Source organism: Engystomops pustulosus, chromosome 4, assembly GCF_040894005.1.
Source record: "Engystomops pustulosus chromosome 4, aEngPut4.maternal, whole genome shotgun sequence".
NCBI lineage: Eukaryota > Metazoa > Chordata > Amphibia > Anura > Leptodactylidae > Engystomops > Engystomops pustulosus.
The window spans coordinates 151,904,002-151,926,177 of NC_092414.1; the positions used below are offsets into that span (position 1 = coordinate 151,904,002).

Here is a 22,176-nt window from a genome sequence, read left to right on the forward strand (position 1 = left end):
CAGCATTTTATAATCTCTAATCTGATCTCGTTAATGGACTGAGAAAAAGGCATATGTATCTTTTCGTAGTAAAACCTCTTTAACGACCTTCCATGCCACAGGACTCATCCCTTTTTAATTAGCTGCTCTTAGGGAAATTTCATGGTTGTAAGTTTACCTGCATCCACAAATGCTTGATGTGCTTGCTGGTAGTAGAACTCGGCCAGATCATAGTTTTTCAGTTGGCTGTAGGCAAATGCCAAGTTGCTGAGGCACTGTCCTTGGGGACTCCTATCTCCCAGTGATCCTGAAATTAATCATGAAAATGATTGTCAAATTAAGTTTAATGGATACCATTACTACTCTACATAATAGTACATAAGGCTGTAAAAATATGCAAGTCCATCAAGTCCAACCTTTGAGAATGTTTATTCCCCATAAGCCGTGGTATTTTTTCTCTCCAGAAAGGCATCCAGGCCTCTCTTGAACATGTACATAGAGTCCGCCATAACAACCTCCTGCGGCAGAGAGTTCCATAGTCTCACCACTCTTACAGTAAAGAACCTTTGTCTATGGTGATGGTAGAATCGCCTCTCCTCTAGGAGTGGAGGATGCCCCCTTGTCCTGGTCACAGGCCCAAAAAGATCTTTGGAAAAATCCTTGTACTGCCTGTTCAGATATTTGTAAATTGTAATGAGGTCTCCCCTCAGTTGTCTTTTTTCTAAACTGAATAATCCCAAATTTTGTAATCTGTCATTGTATTCTTATCTCTCCATTCCCCTAATTATGTTGGTTGCTCTCCCGTTCCAGTTCTACTATATTCTTTTTATACATTGGTGCCCAAAACTGTACATAATATTCCATGTGTGGTCTGACCAGGGATTTGTATAAGGGCAAAACTATGTCCTTATCATGAGAATCTATTCCTCTCTTCATGTATCCCATAATTTTAATAATTTAACAGCAGATGCCTGGCTCTGGTCACTAAAATTAAGTTTACCCTCCACCAATACCCCCAAGTTTTTTTCAGCTGCCGTTTTACCAAGTAATTGACTGTTGAGGACATAATTGTTCATTTTGTTTCCATGGCCCAAGTGCATAACTTTACATTCACCTACAATAAAGGACATCTACCATGGATCAAGGATTGTAACCCAAGCAGACTGACATACTGTTGTGAGCAACCTCTGGTAGGATCTGCTTTTCTCTAAGTTTCCTATGCCCTTGTGTCACAGTCTCAGGGGAATAGACAGTGGACTCCCTGGACCACCGCGGGAGATAACAACCTTAGCCACAACCCGGGAGCAGAGTCTAAGTGAACTCCTGGTCTTTGCCACAGCCCGCCGCAAAGCGGGATGGTCTTGCTGCGGCGGGAGGTCACCAGGTCGCTCCGCGGTTGCGACTAGGACCGCGGTGGCAGCCAAGGCAGGACCACGGGAAGGCAGGCAGGCAGGACCACGGGAAGGCAGGCAGGACCACGGGAAGGCAGGCAGGACCACGGGAAGGCAGGCAGGACCACGGGAAGGCAGGCAGGACCTTGGGAAGGCAGGCAGGACCTCAGACTGCAGGCAGGACCTTGGATGGCAGGCAGGACCGCCACAGGACACTAGGACCGCCACAGGACACCAGGACCGCCACAGAACACGAGGACCGCCACCGGGAAACAACACGGAACACGGGAACCACCATAGGAACACGAGAACACAGAGGCGCCTGGAAACACTCAGGAAGGCTTTCTCTCCAGTATAATTACCTGAAGATCCGGCAGGGGATGCTGAGAGTGACCAGGCTTTATATCTGAGCCAGGAATGCCACAGCCAATAAGGAGGATGCTGGCCCTTTAAGGCTGAGAGAAGTCTGTGCGTGCCCCCCCTAGTGGCGGGAGCGCACGACTGCAGGGAAGAAGCATGCGGCCTACACGCTGGAAGCCAGGAGAGGTAAGTGAGGGCTGGGGGAGCGGGGACCGCGGCAGCAGGCACAGGTACACCCTCAATCCGTACTGAGGATCGCGGGTGTAACCGTGACACCTTGTTTTTAAGCAAAAAAAGACTTTAAATATTATACAAATGACCATGAGGGGATCCAGGCTCCATTAAAATCTTTGGAGCCTGGAGCCCCTCAGACTTATTTGCATAACTCTTAAAACCTTTGTTTGCAAAAACAAGGGCATAAGAAGCTAAAAGAAGAACAGATCCTGCCAGAGAGGGAACACACAAGTATGTCAGTGAGCTTGGTTTACAGTCCTTAATCCTGGTGGTAGATGTCCTTTAAACCTCATCAGCCATTTCTCCGCCCATTCCTCCAGCTTCAAAGAATCCCTCTGAAATGCTGTATTATCCGCCTCTGTATTAATTACTTTACACAGCTTAGTATCATATGAAAATATTGAAACTTGACTGTGTAAACCCATTATAAGGTTATTGATAAAAATATTAAAAAGAAGAGACCCCAATATGTGTCTGAGATAGACATGAAGGCAATGCTTAAGATGATTCGGTGCACCTTCCTACCTCTCCTCTCTTATTTCAGTCTATCGCCCAACCCGTGCTCTTAGATCCGCCAGTGATCTTAGATTAACCTCTACCCTAGTGCGGACCTCCCACTCGCGTCTCCAAGACTTCTCTAGAGCTGCACCAATTCTATGGAATGCTCTGCCCCGGACTATCAGACTAATACCTAACCTCCAAAGTTTCAAACGTGCTCTTAAAACCCATTTCTTTAGGCAAGCCTATAACACTCATTAACTGCATGAAGTTTTAACTCTTCTACTAACCCGTCCTGTGTCGTCCTCCCATCTGTTATCCAGCAACCAACAGGCACCAGACTTCTCTGCAGTCCCATTCACCCTGGACCTGGTATATAAGATGACGGCTGAGTGGTTCAAGCGACAGCAATTCCATTTATTATATTTTGTTCTATTCCCTAAGAAGAATGGCTTGACCATTAAATATTCTTTTACCTCGTGTTACCCCATCATCTTCATAAACCGTAAGCTCTGGCGAGCAGGGACCTCACTCCTGTTGTTCCATACAAATGTTGTGCTCTGTCATGTTATATTATATTTGTATTTGTTTCCTATGATTTGTAAAGCGCTACGTAATATGATGGCGCTATATAAATAAAGATTATTATTATTATTATTATTCGGTGGATTCTTATTTCAAGTGAACAACCACGATATTGGAAATTGTTGATACATTTAGTAGTTCTAGATACTTTTGAAAGTGCTCCAATGGATTTCAATTTAGTTTAGATCCGTGCCCTTTCTTTCAAGATGCAGTAGGATTCTCAGTATATCCTTACAACTGAGGGCTAGGATGTATTCTAGCTCATACAATGGGATATGTCTTTCTGTTCTACCCTTCTCTCCTTAAAGATAGTGGAGGAGTGGATATGATCAGAAACCTGTGATTGGCTGCTGCCCATTTTCAGGATGTCTCATGAGTGACATAGCTGTTCATAGGTCAGGGAGAGATCCAATACTTTGCATCCATCATCCATTGCTTCCAATAGTCTCCACAAAAAGGGTTTTGTTTGTACCAGAGCTGCTGTCTTGCTGCAATCTTTTGAAAGTGTTGTTCATCGGGAGGTAGCAGGATGTAAAGATGCAGCTTGCTGTGTTTCTTCCAGGATCTGACATATACTGTACAGACTGAGGCAAAAAGCCTTCCTCCACCTGCCAGAGCAGTCTATGAAAATGTTCATCGTAGACGCCAGGAAAGCTCCCGGCATCTACTCTGATGAGATGTGTGGATTCTACAGAACAACTATTGTTGTCATATTTGCAGAACTAAGGTTTCCCATAAATAGAATATTAACCCCTTACCGACGTGGGATGTATCACACTTTGTATCACACTTTGGCTGCAGGTTGGCTACAAGTTGGGTGTTTGCTGCATATTGCAGAAAACACTCAATGCTAACACCTGCAATCAGTGCTAGCACCGATCCCTTTGATTGCCGCTGGCAGCAGTCAGAAGCTGGCTGCCATCTTGGCTGAGATCATTGCTCCCCGATGATGCCATGACAGCCTCAGGTCTTTATAAGATTTGCTGAAGACCTGTTACCATGTGCCAGTGCCAGTAATAGATCATGTGTAAAATCTCTATATGCAGTATGGCAGTAAATAGTAGAATTAATCAGACAACCTAGGGTTAAAACACCCCATTTCCCTAGAATTCATATAAATATAAATAAACTGTAAAAATCATAAACATGTTAGGTATCCCCGCATCCCAAAATATTCACTCTATAAAATACAATAATGGTTATTCCTGGCATTGAAACCTGGAATGGAAAACAGAGCCTTAATATGCAAAACGCCATTTTGCAGCATATAAATTTTTTTTATAAAAAGTGATCAAGAGGTTGTACAGTCTCAAAAATGGTAGCAAAGAAAACATCAGCTTATCCAGCAACAAATGACAGCTCTGTACACCAAAGCATGATAAAGCAGAGAAAAAAAAATTTGTACGAAAAGTTTTCTTTTTTCATGCATTAAAACACATTAAAACCCATATAAATTGAGTATCCTCATGATCATATTGGCCTAAAGAATAAAGGAGTTGTGTCATTTGGCATGCACAGTGAAAGTTTGAATTCCAAGCCCACAAGAAAATGACAAAAATGCAGTTTTCACCAATTTAACAGCATTTGGATTTTTTTCCCACTTCCCAGGACAAAACATGGATTATTAAATGCCGTCACTACAAAGTGTAATTTGTTTACATGGAAAAATAAAAAAATTATGAATTCTTGAAACGCAAAAAGGGGTTAAGAGAAAGGGTAAAGAGCCTGTGTCATGTACAATTAGTGGTGACTAATCTAAAAAATGACTAATGCTTTTGAAAAGGCTATGTATCCTTCAGCATCTGCTTTATACACATTAGATAGCCTCCAATACTGTCTTAGGCTACATTCACACTGCCGCATGGGGGACGTATATATACGGCCGACTTATATACAGCAGCTATTATACGTCCCCCATAGACAGCAATGGGCTCATGGCACCGTACGGAAGCGGTACGATGCAGCACATGTGTGGCACCATACCGCTCCATACCCCAGGAAAAGATAGGACATGTCCTATCTTTTCCCGCATTACGGCGCTGTGCACAATACATCCCTATGGAGAGGGGCGGGGGTGAGCAGCGCTCACCTCCTCCTCCTCTCCCCACGTGCTGCTGTGTGCCCGCCGTGCATGTAGCCTAAATCAATGGTTCAGCCATCCAATTGTTCAACCATCCTAAAAGAAGATGGATCTTCCTGTGCATAAACATTTTGGAGTCCTGACAATAAGATTAGTGGATCTATGTCACCCCACATTACTTGATAAATATGCACCTCAGGTCTATGGTGACATCACAACCATGTAAATTCATATTTTATGTAATTTCATGCTGATGAAGAGCCTATCATCTAAACATTCTCAAAACCTAGTTAGCCATAGTAGGTATAAATGACGGAGTAGCAGCATAAAGGAGAGATCTTAAAAATCTCATAATATATCATAAATATATGAGATTACTATATTGTGAAGTAGTCGATAGAATGCAATGGCTTTATAGAGGGCTTTATAGTAGTCGTTGTTAAGAAAAAGTAGTGACCAAAAATCATGTACGACAACTAAAGTACATGTTCACAATGGGTAGTGTTACAATCTGCATTTGTTAGCAATCCATCTGTGATATATATGGCACACTTTAGAAATTCACAGCATGCCCTTAAGTTAGCTTACAATTTTTTTATGATGTGTGAATGGGAAGTTATAAAATCCTGCTTACATCCATTGTTCCTTACTTAATATGCAGCCAAACTTCAATTTACAGGTTCCACATGATTCTGACCGCCCACTGCCTTTTGATGGCGGGGTGGTGCAGGTAATAATGTTGCTGCAACATATTTCAGTGTTGTTTCAGTTTCTCTCCCGCTACTGCAACAGGAGAAGGAGAGACAAGATAGAAAAAATGTTATTGCCGCTCCTGTCTCATTTTGTGTGCACCATGTAGTGCTGAATTAGTGCCATTTAGTAAATGGGGGTAGCCACAATTCTGGTGTCTGTGATTGTAGCAAATCCTATATTAATCTGCTGGATGACTGCTACCCCCATATCAAGTTATTGACCCTTGTAAATGGGGCTTTGATAAATAAAAAAAAAAAGTAAGAAAAAAAAGAATGTAACTTAAAGAGTACCTGTCACCACCAAACTTAGAGCCCCCACAGTTAGGGGATGAAATGTCATTTCTAGAATTTCCTCACATTTTGTTTTTTCAGTTTTGGAATAAAATACAATAAAATAATGTCAAAATAGCCAATCTGGGTACAAATCCATGAAAAGTGTGCAGGCTCAGTTACGCTGTTGATTTCAGCATATACACATTGCTCTTACTGCGGACAAACAAAACAATAACAGTTATACCCTAACTACCCCATCCCCTTACTTCCCCTTACCCCCCATATCACACTCCAGGACAATGCCCTCATGAAAGGGCAAGCGCAATGAACTGCGTTTCAGAGGAACCCCCCCTGAACCCCCGCTTTTTGCCATACTATCTTGTTTTGACCTCACCTCTATACTCTACAGGAGGACATAACACATTACAAGAGTCAGGACATCATCTAGCCAATAAAGATGAACCATCTAGCCAATAAAGATGAACCATCTAGCCAATAAAGCCCTTTTTGTTGCCAAAAGGAGGACATGTAGCTCTCTGAAGAGGGTCCACCAGTACGTCACAATGGAACAATAGCAGGAACAGGTCGTTTGGTGAAGACAAATGACAATTCTCCTGTACTTCCTTAAGCACCTGATCTCATAATGCTTGAGAATATGGGCATGCCCAAATACCATGATATAAGTCAGTCATAGGGTTTTTCATTTAGGGCACAAGGTCAGCCATTTTGGGTCAGCAGGATGAAGAGGAATGTTGAAACTAAAAATTGCCCTCTGGTTAAATCTAAAATGGCTATCCCGACATCTTTCTGCGATTGCAGCCCTTCTGACCCTACACCAGCCATCAAGGATCTGGGGAAAAGGGTCCCTGAAATTAAGGAGTTAAAAATGCAAGTTGTGGATGAAGGTACAGTTTGCGCCTATTATTTAACAGCCTGTATATCCAGTCCTAAAGCTTACATGACTATATGCTTGATGAGATTTGAAAGATCTGAGATTCTTATCTTTAATATGACACAATAAAGATTTTTTTCTAGGTACTATAGAACCAAATCCGCTTGAGCCAAATACATAATTTGCGTGTTTGGCGGGCAAAACTGCGACAGCTTTGACCTGGCATACTTTTGCTTAATAACCAGTGAACGAAAGTGCCTGCCCTCTCCACCGGCTGCCATTCTGGTGTATTCTGGCGTACAAACAGTGATAAATCTCCTTCATAGATACAGATAGATAGAAACATAGATATTTATAGAGAGAAAGAGATGCTTTTATTACCACAGTTATTATTTGTCAAGTGTGGATAGATTAATCTATTTTTAAGGTTCTGGGAGGGCATTTATTGCTAACACTTGCGATTATTTCCCCCTTTGCAGCACCTCCAAGCCAGGGGCGCTGCCGGCCGCGGGAGTTGGGCTTGTCCAGTAGGAAGTGGGTGGGCACGGGGCAGTCTTTCTTCTAGGCGATCCATTAAAGGTGAGTACGTCTGCTTTGTTTTTTGTTGTTCTGAATGGTTGTTGTCCTTTAAGATTTGGGAGATTTCTAAAGTATTACATAATAATATGGGCTATGTTCAAAAAAATTCTTAATATTCAGGGGTTTTGGTAAGATACACACAAATGTCTGGGACTAACTAAAAAAAATAAAACAATACAAGAGGATCTGGTTTGCCCAACAGGGGCCAAACGGTATGACTAAGTGGAGGCAGATCTGGGTAAAATGGGAACCATATATATATTTGTATTATTTTTTTTTTCTCTACCAGTGGAAAGGAGAGGGTGCAGAGGGAGTGGGTGTGGAAAAAGAAAGGATCTGTATGACATTTTATCTGTGAAATATGAAATGTTTAGAGTCTACTTTTGGATTAATAAAATAAATTTCAAGGGAAAAAAACTTGACTCATTTCATGTGAAAATAAGGGGAGAAGAGTCATATTTGTGTGACTTTGGAGGATGTAAATGGATGAGATTTTACATGAATTTAGAAAAGACATTTTATACCCCACCCGATGAGAGCAGTAGTTCACACTGTCCAAAAACACTGCCTCATTTACTACTTGCACACAATTTAGTTTGTTTCGACAAGCTCTCTCTGTGTGTCAGCAGGATTTACTGGCCCAGACATGGAACTAGTGAACTGAACCAAATCCCACAAAAATAGGGACACAATTGGAAGCAACATTTTAGTATCAATCTAGGAATGTAAATGTTGTAATCTATATATATATATATATATATATATATATATATATATATATATATATATAAAACTGAAAAAATGAAAATGTTTAAACTGATTTATATGTGAGGAAATAAAGCAACAAATCTTTGTTTTTTAAGTAGTCCATAAGAAGTTGGTAAAAAACAAAAAAACAACAACAGTAGAATGTAATGCAGTATATATTGTTTATTGTGGGACATTTCAATGTTTATATCTTTATTTTAAAACCTGAATTTCATATTAATTAAACCAGAAATTAATTCCAAATGGATATAAAATATTGTTTACTGACCAAAGACACACAAGAAAAGTAAAGAGCTATTTAATGGAAATATTGATTAATCCTCAAGGCTGCTTTAATTAATATACATAATGGATATGATGCCTTACCGTACATATCTGCAGCCTCTGCGTGGCTCCTGAGTGATTTTTCATATTGGCAAAGAGCATTGTCAACAGCTCCTAGGTTCTGGAGTAATACTGCCATCTTTCTTATTGAGAATTGCTTTCCATTACACAGGTTTAAACTTGCTGTAAAACACTTTTCTGCCTGACTAAAATATTTCAGTTCAGCATAATGCAGACCAACATGGTTATATAGTGTTCCTGAGAACAGAAGATGAGAAAAATAAATTGTTGAGACTAGAAGCATGTTTATACCTACATTTCCTTGATCTATTTCTTCTATTAACACTGAGAACTCAAATGACTCCTTATAGAAACTTCTCAAAAATAACGTATAAGAGGCCATGTAGTAGTAAATCTAAAGTTAAAGCACTGAGGAAATCTGGTAATTATATTTATTTGATGGCTGAGGTTTTGTTAGGGTCGGGGGTGGGAGGGTGTCTGAGTTCTGAATATAACAAAGGCAGTATTATCCCCTTGAAAGTGCTGCCTATCGTCGCAGTCCACTGTATACACTGCGTTCAAAATTATTATGCAAATGATATTTATCTCTGATTTTTCTAAATGGTCGATGCAAATGACAGTCTGTGTAATAGATGTCATCAACCAATAGAGTATACATCAAATTTTGAACAAACCTCCGATGATAACTGTAAATTCTTTAACGTAAAAAAAGCCACAAAAGCACAGTTCTGAATTATTATACACAGCTGAGTTTCCAAACATTTTATACTGAAAATAGTCATTTATTGAATTCGCAGCATTAGGAGGTCACAGCCGCTGAAATCAAAAGCTATTGCAATCCATAACACCCAAACAGGCCAAGTTACATGTAACGTATAGGACCCTTCTCAATTCTTGCATCCATTGAACTTGTGAGTTTTTGGAGAGTTTCTGTTTGAATTTCTTTGCATGAGGTCATAATAGCCCCCAAGAGCTGTTTTGATGTGAACAGCCTCCCACCGTCATAGATCTTTTGCTTGATGATACTCAAAAGGTTCTCTATAGGGTTGAGGTCAGGGAAAAATAGTGGCCACACCATGAGATTCTCTCCTTTTACCAGCCAATGACACAGAGGTATCTGTGCAGCATGAACGATTCTTCTTTTTGTGCCATGGAAGAAAAGGGTCAGTCAGAAACTCTATATATTTTCCCAACATCATTTTTACACCTTCAGGAACCGTAAAGGGACTACCAGCTCTCTCCCCATGATTCTGACCCAAAACATGACTCTGCCAGCTTCTTGCTGATGTTGCAGCCTTGTTGAGACCAACCATCCCCTACTCCATCCATCTGGACCATCCAGAGTTGCATGACACTCATCAGTAAATAATACTGTTTGAAACTAAGTCTTCACGTATGTGAGCACTGGTTAGGGATGGCCGAATAGTAGGTTTATGCACCACAGCAAGTCTTTGATGGATCCTACATCTTGAGGTATGTGGAACTCCAGAGGCTCCAGCAGCTTTAAATATCTGTTTGCTGGTATGTAATGGCATTTTAGAAGCTGTTCTCTTAATCTGACAAGCTTGCCTGGCAGAAACCTTCCTCATTTTACCTTTATCTGAACAAATCTGTCTGCGTTTTGAATCAGCCACAAATCTCTTCACAGTAAGATGATCACGCTTAATTTTTCGTGAAATATCTACTGTTTTCATACCTTGTCCAAGGCATTGCACTATTTGATGTTTTAATGCAGAAGATATATCCGCTTTCTTTCCCATGTTACTTGAAACTTGTGGCCTGCTTAATAATGTGGAACATCCTACTTTAGTAGTTTTCCTTTAATTGGGCTCACCTGGCAAACTACTTAACACAAGTATCTGCGATTGATTTCAGTGATTCAGTGATCCAAAGAGCCTGACACACAATACCATCCATGAGTTTCATTACAAAACAATTTTTTTTTAATCTTTATGACACTTAATACAATTTGCATAATAATTTGGAACGTGGTGTATATAGGCTCAGTGGTGACATGTGGCTTTGACAGCACTTGAGCAGCAGTTGCAGGTATAGAAAATGACTTAGTATATTGTGCTTGTTATTTTAAGACTCCCAGAACGGCCCACCATATACCCCTCATCCTGGACAACACCTTTTACTAATTCAAATATCAGAACCAACGGGATTGTTCTTCTGGTTGTAAAAAAAATGGTGTAGTTTGTGTTATTTTTTGCAATGGGAACCTATAGGCATGGCATTGGTAAGGGTCAAAATGATCAAACCATCATGTATGTTACACATGTTTGTAGCTGAAATACTCCTTCAAGGCTGTATGTAAGAAAGTGCAGAAGATATCTTGTCTGACCTTTCCTTTTATATTCCTTTGTTCATGTAGCTAACATGAAAGGCAATGCCGCTAAGTGACCAGGCCTGTTAGAAGTGGAGACTTCATGTTGTATTTTTGTTCAGCTGTGTCCGGGACAACAACTTTAAATTTTCACCATGTAAATGGTAATGAGGTTCCAGGCCATGTCAGATGAGCTTTTTACAGCATAATGAGATTGTAACAATGTAATGTAATAAACTGGAAAGTGAATTTATCACATTTAATAATTGCCATTGTTAAGCACAGCTATGTGGAGCAGGGAGTGTGGGTAGTAATGAACTCCATTGTTGCTCTGTAGAAACTGACAATTAAGAATTTCATCCCTTTAAATGTCAATTTTAGGTAGAATTGCAAAATATTAAGCTCAACTAAAATAACTGAGCATATTTTATATAAAAATAAGTCCTAGTTTCAGTAAAAAATTGTATTTCAAGTTCTGTTTTTCTTTTTCTATGAGCAACTAATGAATCATTGCATTTGCATTGCTACAAGATACCTGTGGGGCACCAACTAATATGACTACAGCACTTGTGCTTTGCCTTTTCTGCCCTCATCAACCATGTTCAAATTTACTCTGGACCTACTAGACTGGCCAATCAATTATAATGGTGTGACCTTCTATAATCCTTTGAATGGGCACACTGTCCATAGAGTCTGATGCTAGAGTCTGTGGAACTAGGTTGTCTAGAACTTTTATTATCATGAAATGCATATTAACATGGGTTCCTCTAGTCTAGCAAGGGTCCTTGTTAAAAAAAAATCTGAAGTGTTTATGGCCCCAGTTAGAAGTACTGGGATTGAACAAATTCCAAACTTTTATTTACATATTAGGTTGTACTAGATACCAAACACAACTTATGTAGAAAAGGAATCACACTTACCAAGCAAATGCTCGTCAGATATAGTTTTTAATGACTCCACACAAGAATTTAAGGTCTGCAGTACCTCTGCTTGGGAGAATGCTTGACTGTCAATCATATATTTAGCAGCTTCTCTCATAGCCATAGCAGCATCTTCTGGTTTTTCATTTTTCATGTATGAGTGACCTGCAAGTCTGAACGAATGTGCAGCAGAAGAAAGGTCACCAATCATGACAAAACAGTAGCCCAACTTGATGAGGGCATCCGCAATACTCTTGAGTTCCTCATAACCATACTCATTGATGGCTCTTTCATAAAACCTTACAGCTTTGCCATACTCTTTCATTTCATCATAAGCGGCACCTATGTTAAAATAAAGATCACCATCTCTCTCTTCCATCCCATTGATTCTGGATTTCACAAGACACTTCAGAGCTTTCTTTGGTTTACCAACACAAATATAAGCTGCGCCAAGATTGAATAAACATGCTTTCTGGAGTTTTTCTTCTGGTATATTGCATGAAAGAATGAAGGCTTTTTTGAAAGTTTTTAGGGCTCCATTGATGTCATCTTGATTTAATAATTCACTTCCATAATAATAATAATAATAATTCTTTATTTATATAGCGCACACAGCCATCTTTGCACAATGACAGGATTTTGGACTGAGCAGTATTTTGCTCCTTTGATTGACCTAAAACCTTTGAGTCAGACATGATGGGTTTTCAATACCTGTGATAAATAAATACAGTGTGGTCAGATAACATACAAATTTAAGGCAATACAGTTAAGATAGCTCTCTCCATCCAGAAAATTTCATTGGTCTAGACTACTCCATACATATGCATACTTTAAGCTTGGCTAAATGTGTATTATTCGTGTAAGGGAACAAAGAAAATCCAAGGAGGTTTTTTTGCACTGATAATCTGAAATCAAGCATAGTAATTCTAACATAATGGGGCAGATTTACTTACCTGGTCCATTCGCGATCCAGCGGCGCGTTCTCTGCGGTGGATTCGGGTCCAGCCGGGATTCACTAAGGTAGTTCCTCCTACGTCCACCAGGTGGCGCTGCTCCACTGAAGTTCCCCCGAGGCCCGCCGGAATGCACTGAAGTTCACTGGCTTATACCTGGTGAAGGTAAACGGGAGTCCCGTGACACTTTTTTTTTTAAAAAATGTGGCGGTTTTTCAGAATGCGTCAGGTTTTCGTTTGGCCACGCCCCCAATTTCCATCGGGTGCATGCCAGCGCGATGCGCCACAATCCAATCGCGTGCGCCAAAATCCCGGGGCAATACAGGGAAAATCAGCGCAAATCGGAAATATTCGGGTAACACGTCGGGAAAACGCGAATTGGGCCCTTAGTAAATGACCCCCAATGAATCTGGCATTCTTCAGACAACAAATCAAATTGCATCAGATGAATCCTGTAAAATACTGCTTTCATTCATCCTAAAACATAGAAAGGGGGACATTTAAACAAAAAAAATTAATAGAATGAGATAGGAGCTTTTTCAGAAAAATCTGTGATTTTTAGGACTAGAGGGGGTTAAATAACAATTTCCAGGGTAATTGGGGTTTGATGATGCAGTAAAGTTAGGACACTCTTTATTACATGGTGATCAGTTAAGCAGAAAATGTCAGGTACAGACTTTAATATAAAGTATATGGGTTCTGAACAATATATTTATAGGATTGACTTAATTGAGTCAAGATTGTAGAAAAGATTGTAGTGTAGTAGAAGGAAACTGTAACAAACCTGTCCAGCAACAGTGCAACGACAGCCAGGTTTGACCCTAGCTGTCAGACTGGGTAAGTGGTGGTGAACTCACCCTGCGACAACTCTGTAGGCTATGGCCCTGCCTATAGTAGATAAGCTGCCCTGACAGGAACCTCTATCAGAAACCTAACTAGGGGTCCCTGAGTGACCCTACAAGGTAACAAAGAAAATTTGTCCGGCATCTGCTGGATGGTGGAGTGGACAGGTAACATAAAAGTGTCAAGGCAGAACTCAAACAATCCTGGGACACGGTAGTGGAGTAACACCAGGAGATACATGGCATTGATAAACAACAGAAGATACAGACAGACAAGCAGAATTGGACAGAAGCAGGCCAAAACCAAGATGGGGCAAAGGTACTGAATCGTATAGCAACAGAATGGTCGTAAGCAAAGCAGAGGTCAAATACATTGAATTCAAACAACTAAATAGCAAAAGCACTAGATAAAGTAAAGACTGAATAACCAGCACCCTCTGAAGGAACTGGGCAGAATATAAAAGGAGCAATGGACACTGTCCACAGCACTGACTGGTTCAGCTGTCCATCACTCAAAGCCACAAATGCAAACAAAACAAGCTCAAACAAACACCCAGCGTTCCCAAGGAAAGGTCTTAAAGGGAGCTGTCAATCACAGGCAGTTCTGGGTGTAGTTTTCACAGAAGCCTGAAACCTGATCTCATTCAGAACAATTCACAATTCTGACAGAAACTTTGTAAAAGAAGAACATTAGAAACAAATAAATAATAGTCCCAGTGGTGGTACAAAGAAAAGAAGTGTGAGGTAGCAACAGGGATAGCTCTGTATTGAGGAAAGGGTTCATGGATCTAGTCTGGTAGAGGAAAAATTGTGGTGCCATATAATGTAGTCAAACATGTGACTTCTGAGGTAATAGAAGAAAAGCGGAGAAAAGATCATGGAGTTTCCAGCGCTGACGGCTATACTTAATTCTTAGAAATTGTAGTAGGTCACAATATTCAATCATCAGTCTCTGGTGGCATCCCCTAATTACATACCACCCTTACAAGAGGTTTATTTGATATAAAATGCATTAAATAACAATCATATCATACTGTCAGATATATATATATATCTGTCAGTGTACATCATGTTACTTATATTCAATAATATTCAAGCCTAACTTTCTCATCAATTGTTCAACCCCTTAACGTCACGCGCTGTAATAGTACGGCACATTGGGTTGCGCCCTCTCCATAGCTGGTAAGACTTTACTGCATATTGCAGCAAACACTTACCGGTAACACCCACGATCAATGCTAGCACCAATCGCGGGTGTTATCCCGTCCAAAGCTGCCAGCTGCTTCAAAAAGTGGTGAAGATCGTCACTCCCCGTGACATAATTTGGGTTGGCGATTGGATGCGTTGACAGTCTTGGGTCTTCCGAAGACACGAAGCTGTCTCGTTTTAACCCATTCAGTACAAAGTGCGTTTTGCACATTATAATGAATGAGGAGGAAAACCCCCATATACTGTCATACTGTATTATGGAAGTCTATGGTAGGAATCAGACAGCCTAAGGTTAATGGTAAAAATAAAAAAGTTAAAAAAAATGATTTAAAAAAAACCTAAAAATTCAAATCACCCCCCTTTCCCTAGAAATCATATAAATATACATAAACAGTAAAAATGTGTAAAAATAAAATGGTTATAGATTTTTGATGGTGGGGAGTAAAATATTAAAATGAAAAAACAAAAAAGGGCCTGGTCCTTTAGTGGTTAAAGAAAAGTTATACTCCATGTATTCTTTAAATTACACCTCAGTTTTCCAATCGAGGATTTAGGACTTGTGAGTGTTTTGTGTATTTTTGGGAGAGAAATAGAGGCAACTCAATACTACTCACAAACCACAATCCATCTTTTTTCTTAACCTTCCCAGCTCTTAACAGGCAGAAGCAGAGATGACATAGATCACATACTGAAGAAAAAAGTAATTTAGCTTCTTTGAAATATGAAGATAAATGGTGGAGGTGAGAGGACACTGCAAAGTAAGGAGCCAGTGCAGTCTCTTAGTACAATATTCTTTAATAAAAAGAGAATAACAGTTACCAAATGTCTAACAACTTTTTAATAGATGTGAGGGTAACAAATAAAGTGCGAGGAACATTGGATTCTTCCTAGAATTGGCAGGAGAATATCTGGTGGATATGTTTTACTGAATGTAGGAAAAGAAACAGAAAAAAGATAAAATGTTACTTGTTTCCCTAAAATTTGTTTATAATATATTGATAATGAAATTATCCTATCATATTTACATTAAATGTTTGGTAGAATATTTTTTTCTTTTAAACATCACAAGGGATTCCATGGATAGATTTATCATTACCAGACTTTTTCCATTTTTTAAAACTGTCTTAGGAGCTCTGGAGTGCTTCAGATTTATTATAGTGGCTTCGACTACTTGCTAAGGCACATGACGTTTTAAAGTCTGGTGTTGGTTTTCAACTTTTATGGTGACAAAAAAGTCGAAAACTTGGGGCCAAGTTGTTTCTCAGCAATCGCGGATCTTCATATATCCCAGCCCTACATGAAGATCCGCCATCAATCCTAAAAAAAAGTCTATATTCACCTTTTGGCTTCTTCTCCCCGGACCCAAGGTTCCATCTTCTCCTCGCAGCTCCGTCTTCTCCTCTCCCGTCCTGGGCGCCTATATGCACCATGCTTGCAGGAAGAGGAGAAGATGGAGATGCATGGACAAGATGGAGCTGCAGGCCAGAGAGAAGAAACCAGAGGTACATATAGATTTTTTTCCTAAGAAGACCCTGCTGTGGACATTTCATTAATAGGGGGGGGGGGATTATGTAAAGGGGGCATCTGCTGTAGACATATATGTAAATGGGAGGCATCTGCTGTGGACATTTTATTAAAGGGGAGGCATCTGCTGTGGAAATTTCGTTAAAGGGAGGCATCTGTTGTGGACATTTCATTAAAGAGGGGGCATCTGCTTTGGACATTTCATTAAAGAGGGTCATCTGCTGTGGGCATTTGTAAAGGGGGTTCTGCTGTGGACATTTCAGTAAGGGGGAGCCTTGCAATGGACATTTCAGTAAAGGAGAACTCTGCTGAAGACATTTTTGTAAAGGAGAACTCTGCTGTGGACATTTCTGTAAAGGGGCATCTGCTGTGGACATTTCATCAATGAGGTGCGGCTACTGCTGGACATATTATTAGTGCATTTCCTACTCTAGTCTTATACTCCAGTCATTTCTCAGATACTGCATGTGTCGCTGCCCCGCTCAGGTCCGCCGGAGTTCACCATCTTACTCCCGGTGTATGTAAGTGCTTGGCTTGCGACACAATTTGACTTGCGTCCCAATCCTTTGGATCGTCCGTCAGCCGGCAACCTAGATTTGTGTTGTGTGAAAGCTGGCGCAATTGCATCACAATCCGATTACGTGTGACGCAATCCCCGGATCGATCCACGAAGACGTCAGAAAACCCGATGGAAATGCGGCTGCATTGGGTTTTAATTGCCATAGAAAATTTTTTTTAGGAATCGTGTGTAAATACATTTACAGTAAATATTCACTTTTACATATTTTACTGCAATATTTCCAATGTGGAAGAGAATGAAACTGGCATTCAGGTAGAGTAATGGAAGACATAATCACATGGTGGTACCTATGGTACATGTGTCTACATTTTCAGCAATGTCAACTCTAACTTTTGAGTTCTCTAAATCTATGCCTTAAAGAGTAACTGTAAAGGTTGCCTATTATCTGTGTTACCTATATGCAGCAGTTTCCTTGCTATCCTCCTCAGATTACCTCAGTAGAGATTTGTCCTTCGCGAACGAGCCGACTCTAAAAGCTGGCTTCTGTTCCTGAATTACGGGAGCCGGCTCCCGTCAATAAGCCGATGGCTCACTTAACTCTGCCCCTAACGTCTCAACATGCCCCCTTTAACCCAATACAATTGGGTAAAAGTGATGTGAAATGGGGTTACTAGCCTGTGGCTCCCTATTATATATTTAATAGGGAGCCATTCAGGAGCCAGAAGAGCCAGCTCTTCTTAGTGATACTTTTGATCCAGCCTTTTGATCCAGCTCACTAAGAAGATTCATAATTTCCATCACTATTCCTCAGAACTGCAATAGCTGCTTCCTTGCCATGTGCTGATAAACCCTATGAATCCGTACTTTGTTTACACTTTTTTTCTCAGTCGGCTGCATGGGAGGAGAGGAGCTGCTGCTCCCTGCTCACAGGGGAGGAGGTCATGTGACAGTGTATGAAGCAGAGCTGGATGTGTCCAAGACAGTGAATGCAGATGTCTCCTGCACAGAATAGTGAGGTACAAGTTCCCTATTAGTTTCTCCATCCCAGTCTGTGATTCTACAGAACTTTCTCTGTCTCTCCTCTCCTCGTTTCAGAATAGAAAATGCCATAACTTTGCAAAGAAAAGGGCGAGCAGCCCAAAGTAGGCATCGTTCTGCTTGTTTTCAAAGGGGGAATCACATATAATAATTTGGTAAAATCACTATAACTTTACTGTTACGCTTTAAGTCTGTAATATATAAGGTGACCACGTAGGTGAACATGTGAATCTACATTTCCAGCAAAGTCAACTCTGCTGAAACTGCTGCAAAGAACATCTTCTGCTTTAGATGACTCAGTTTGACTATATATTACTTGGTTACTCGCTTTGTGTCATTTTCCTTCTCCAAGATCTCAGTCTTACTTTCAATTGTCTGCATTAGTATGTCCTGTTTCTGTTCCATATATACTACATTTTTCAATGTTTCCCTTTCTGTGTAGCATAGTTTCATGTGGAAACTGTCAATCATTGGGGCAGAGCTCTTCTTACTGATCATTAGCATAATTGGGGTCTTGTGTACAACAAAGTGATGTGGTTATAAAATATTAATCTTATACTTTCCTTTGGTAGATTTTTAAACAATTCTTCATTATAAGGAGGTCAGACAATGGTAGAACACCCCTTAAATTCACCTTTGATTACTATTATTATGCAAAGCGATCTATGACATCGGAAAACATTAAAACAAATCCTCTTCCATTTAGGACCTGCCCAAGTGTAACATGTGTAAACTCTACTCTGCAGATTCGGCAGATTCCGACGTGATATCGGATACCCAGAGAGCTCATTACCACCTCATTAAATGTTTGATATAAACATACCACATTTTACAATGTTAACTCTAAAAAAGATTCCAGACTGATTCATGTATGGAGCCTACAAAATAGACTGTACAAGTGGCTGCATAATTAACGTAATATAATTGATAAGTAAAATAAATATAAGAGCGACAACAGATTTCATTGTTCCCTTATGATTAAATTTAATTTTGTATTAACATAAAACAAAGCACTATAGCTCATGTCATGCATTTAAAGCAGCTTATTGCAGCTCAATTTGCCTTTTAATGCCTCTTCTTGCATTATGGGTTGTCCCAAACGTATCATTTTCTTGCTAGTTCAGTTTGGCTCTGGTTAACCCAGCGCAATGTGTAAGATATATATAGCGATTTGTAGTATTTTGATGAGTCTGTAAATAGCTTAGCGAACTGCACTAATCTCATATCAAACTGCTTTGTGAGCCACAGATGCAAAACAGGTTTCTGCTACCTAGTTCCTAATGCCATTGGCTTTCTGTACATTATTGTGAATCCTCATTCATTCTCAATGTTGTAGTTTCATAGTTAAAAGAAAAAGATTTTACAATAAATGAATAAATGTCACATAGCCCATTTATATAAACTTACATTTAATGGAAAAAAAGAGTGAAAACCCCACACAAACCCCACATATTTAGTATCACTGCGTCCAAAACTACCTGTACTTATAGTACCTAAATCTACTAAACTATTATTGTAACTAAATCATTATTGAACCTGCAGCATGAACATTGTAAACATTTTTTTTTTAAAAACATGCAAAAACTTAAATAAAAAGTGATACAAAATGTATCTACTCCAGAATACTACTGGTGTAAAGTACAGCATGTCCCACAAAACAAAAAAAGCCCTCGACCAGATAGACCAAAAAAAAAAAGTTTTACCCACATTAGCTTTTATTCTGCTAAATTTGTAACATGTAACAAAAAATATAGAAATATGGTATTGCTGTACTTGTACTAACACTATAATAAAGATAACATGAAACTCAGGCTATATGGTTAATATAAAAAACTGTCAAAAATCCATAACAGAATTGATGTTTTTACTACCCCCCCCCCCACAAAAGCAGTTAATAAATATTCATCAATAAAGCATAGTCTCCAAAACAGTATCACTGAAAAATGCATCTTACCTCCTAAATATAAGCCCTCACATGGCAAAATTAACAGAAAAACAAATATTTTAAAGCTTGCTAAAAACGACTACATCCTGTAGAGAATCCAACAAAGGGAAACTTCTATTATAGGGTTCTTAGAATACCTAATATGGCCAACATAAATTAATTAATTCCACCATGGTATTGAAATTTCTGAACAATTACTAAGCAGAAATATAAACCTATTACAATAGGTAACAATTACAGAGCCAATTTAAGTAAAAAAAAATAAAAATCGATCTTTAATCACAATAAACATAATACACGGACATCACATGTTCACACATGTCCATCACATGGGTGTGTGCGGGTGCCCACAGATTATTTATTATTTTCACAAATAGATAAATTTAATACAGTAATATACTGCTCATAAAAGATACAGCAAAAGGAGGATATCAATCATCAATATGAGTTATATGACAAGTATAGCGCGCCCATCACACAAAAATAACCTGGTCAACCCAGATGACAAACACCCTAATGTGCATTTTGGCACACTGCCTCCATAATGGGTTATGACTTAAAGAAAACTTCTAGCAGACAAAGTGAAAAAACTCCAGCGCATATCCTCGGGTCTTCTAAAATCCGACTCTTTATTAAAGGTACAGCAAATGTTACATCAGGTAAAAACACAGAGATTATGATCGACGCATATCGGCTAACTGCCTTAGTTTTGATCTTGAGTCTAGATCAAGACTAAGGCATTTAGCCGAAACGCGTCGATCGTAATCTCTGTGTTTTTACCCGATGTAACATTTTCTGAAAACCTGCACAAAGTAACTGTTATTACCAATTACCAAATCTGTGCTTAACAATTATGGAAAATGAGCAAAAATATTTTGCCTGATTAAAATCTATGCTTCAATTTGATAGATGTTATTTAGCTTCACTTCTATCCTAGAATGACGATCTGAGTTGTAACATGCCAAATACTTGTTTTATACATAAACAATTATGGTAATGTAATCAATACATTTCTATATTGTCAAATGCTAAGTAATGATGAATTCTGACTTACCATAAAACCTACTTCACATAGAAAGCTGTAATATCTTGTGTATAGCATTGCTAGGTGCCTTACTCTATGTTTGGAACTGATACCTTAGTAACATACAATTGCACGTCCTCTGCAAGCAACAAAACAAAAGTTAACAAAGCATACCTGTCTGAGGAGCAGGCAGTCACATGGGTGCTCACTCAGGTGAGTGGTTTATAGCAATATGGAAGCAAAACAAATAGCTCGAAAACTTCTGTAGAATGAAAATGGTGGCAAGTTATCTTCTTTATGGTTATTAGTAAATTTGTGTATCTGGAAGACTCCAGAAAACTTTCACAAAAAAGTCTCAAAACATATTATCGGAAATAATATATACCGTATATTCCGGCGTATAAGACGACTTTTGTAGACAGAAAAATCTTCTCTGGGGTCATCTTATATGCCGGTAATCCCGCCCGCTGTGTATTCACGGCGGCGGTCGGGTCCCGGTGCATGGAGAGGGCTCACGGGCTGAGCCCTCTCCATAGCCGGTAAGTCTTTGCTGCATATTGCTAGCACCGATCGCGGGTGTTTTCACAGCGTAGGCTGCCGGCAGCCTCAAAAAGATAGCGGCGCATTGGCGCCGCCATCTTACCTGGGATCGCCGCTCCCCGTGACGTCATCGGGGGGCGGTGATCCATCTCCATGGTAGCCTCGGGTCTTCCGAAGACCCGAGGCTATTTCATTTTAACCCCTTCATTACAATGTGCTGATAGCACATTGTAATGAATGAGGAAAATCCCCATATACTGCCATACTGTAGTATGGCAGTATATGATAGGATCGATCAGACAACCTAGGGTTAAAGTACCCTAGGGAGTCTGAAAAATAGTATAAATAAAAATAAAAAAAAGTTAAAAAAAAAATTATAATAAAAAAACCTAAAATTTCAAATTACCCCCCTTGCCCTAGAACTGACATAAATATAAATAAACAGTAAAAATCATAAACACATTAGGTATCGACGCGTCCGAAAATGCCCGATCTATCAAAATATGATAACTGTTTTTCAATGCGTTTAACCCTATAACGGAAAATAGCGCCCAAAGTCGAAAATGGCACTTTTTTGCCATTTTGAAAAATATAAA

At 39.6% G+C, this 22,176-nt stretch overlaps 1 protein-coding gene across 2 annotated transcripts in view; it reads right to left on the reverse strand.

Moving 5' to 3' along the window:
* LOC140127432 (tetratricopeptide repeat protein 24-like) overlaps positions 1-21,169 on the reverse strand; it is a 46,471-nt gene extending 25,302 nt beyond the window's left edge. For both annotated transcript variants that reach the window (XM_072148121.1, XM_072148122.1), the window contains exons 1-5: positions 21,071-21,169; positions 12,601-12,696; positions 11,986-12,554; positions 8,758-8,973; positions 158-286 (exon numbers count right to left, since the gene is read on the reverse strand). In XM_072148121.1, coding sequence (XP_072004222.1) covers positions 158-286; positions 8,758-8,973; positions 11,986-12,554; positions 12,601-12,680 — 994 coding nt within the window. In that variant the 5' untranslated portion in view covers positions 12,681-12,696; positions 21,071-21,169. The remainder of the gene's footprint in view (positions 1-157; positions 287-8,757; positions 8,974-11,985; positions 12,555-12,600; positions 12,697-21,070) is intronic.
* Between the last annotated feature and the right edge of the window lie 1,007 nt (positions 21,170-22,176).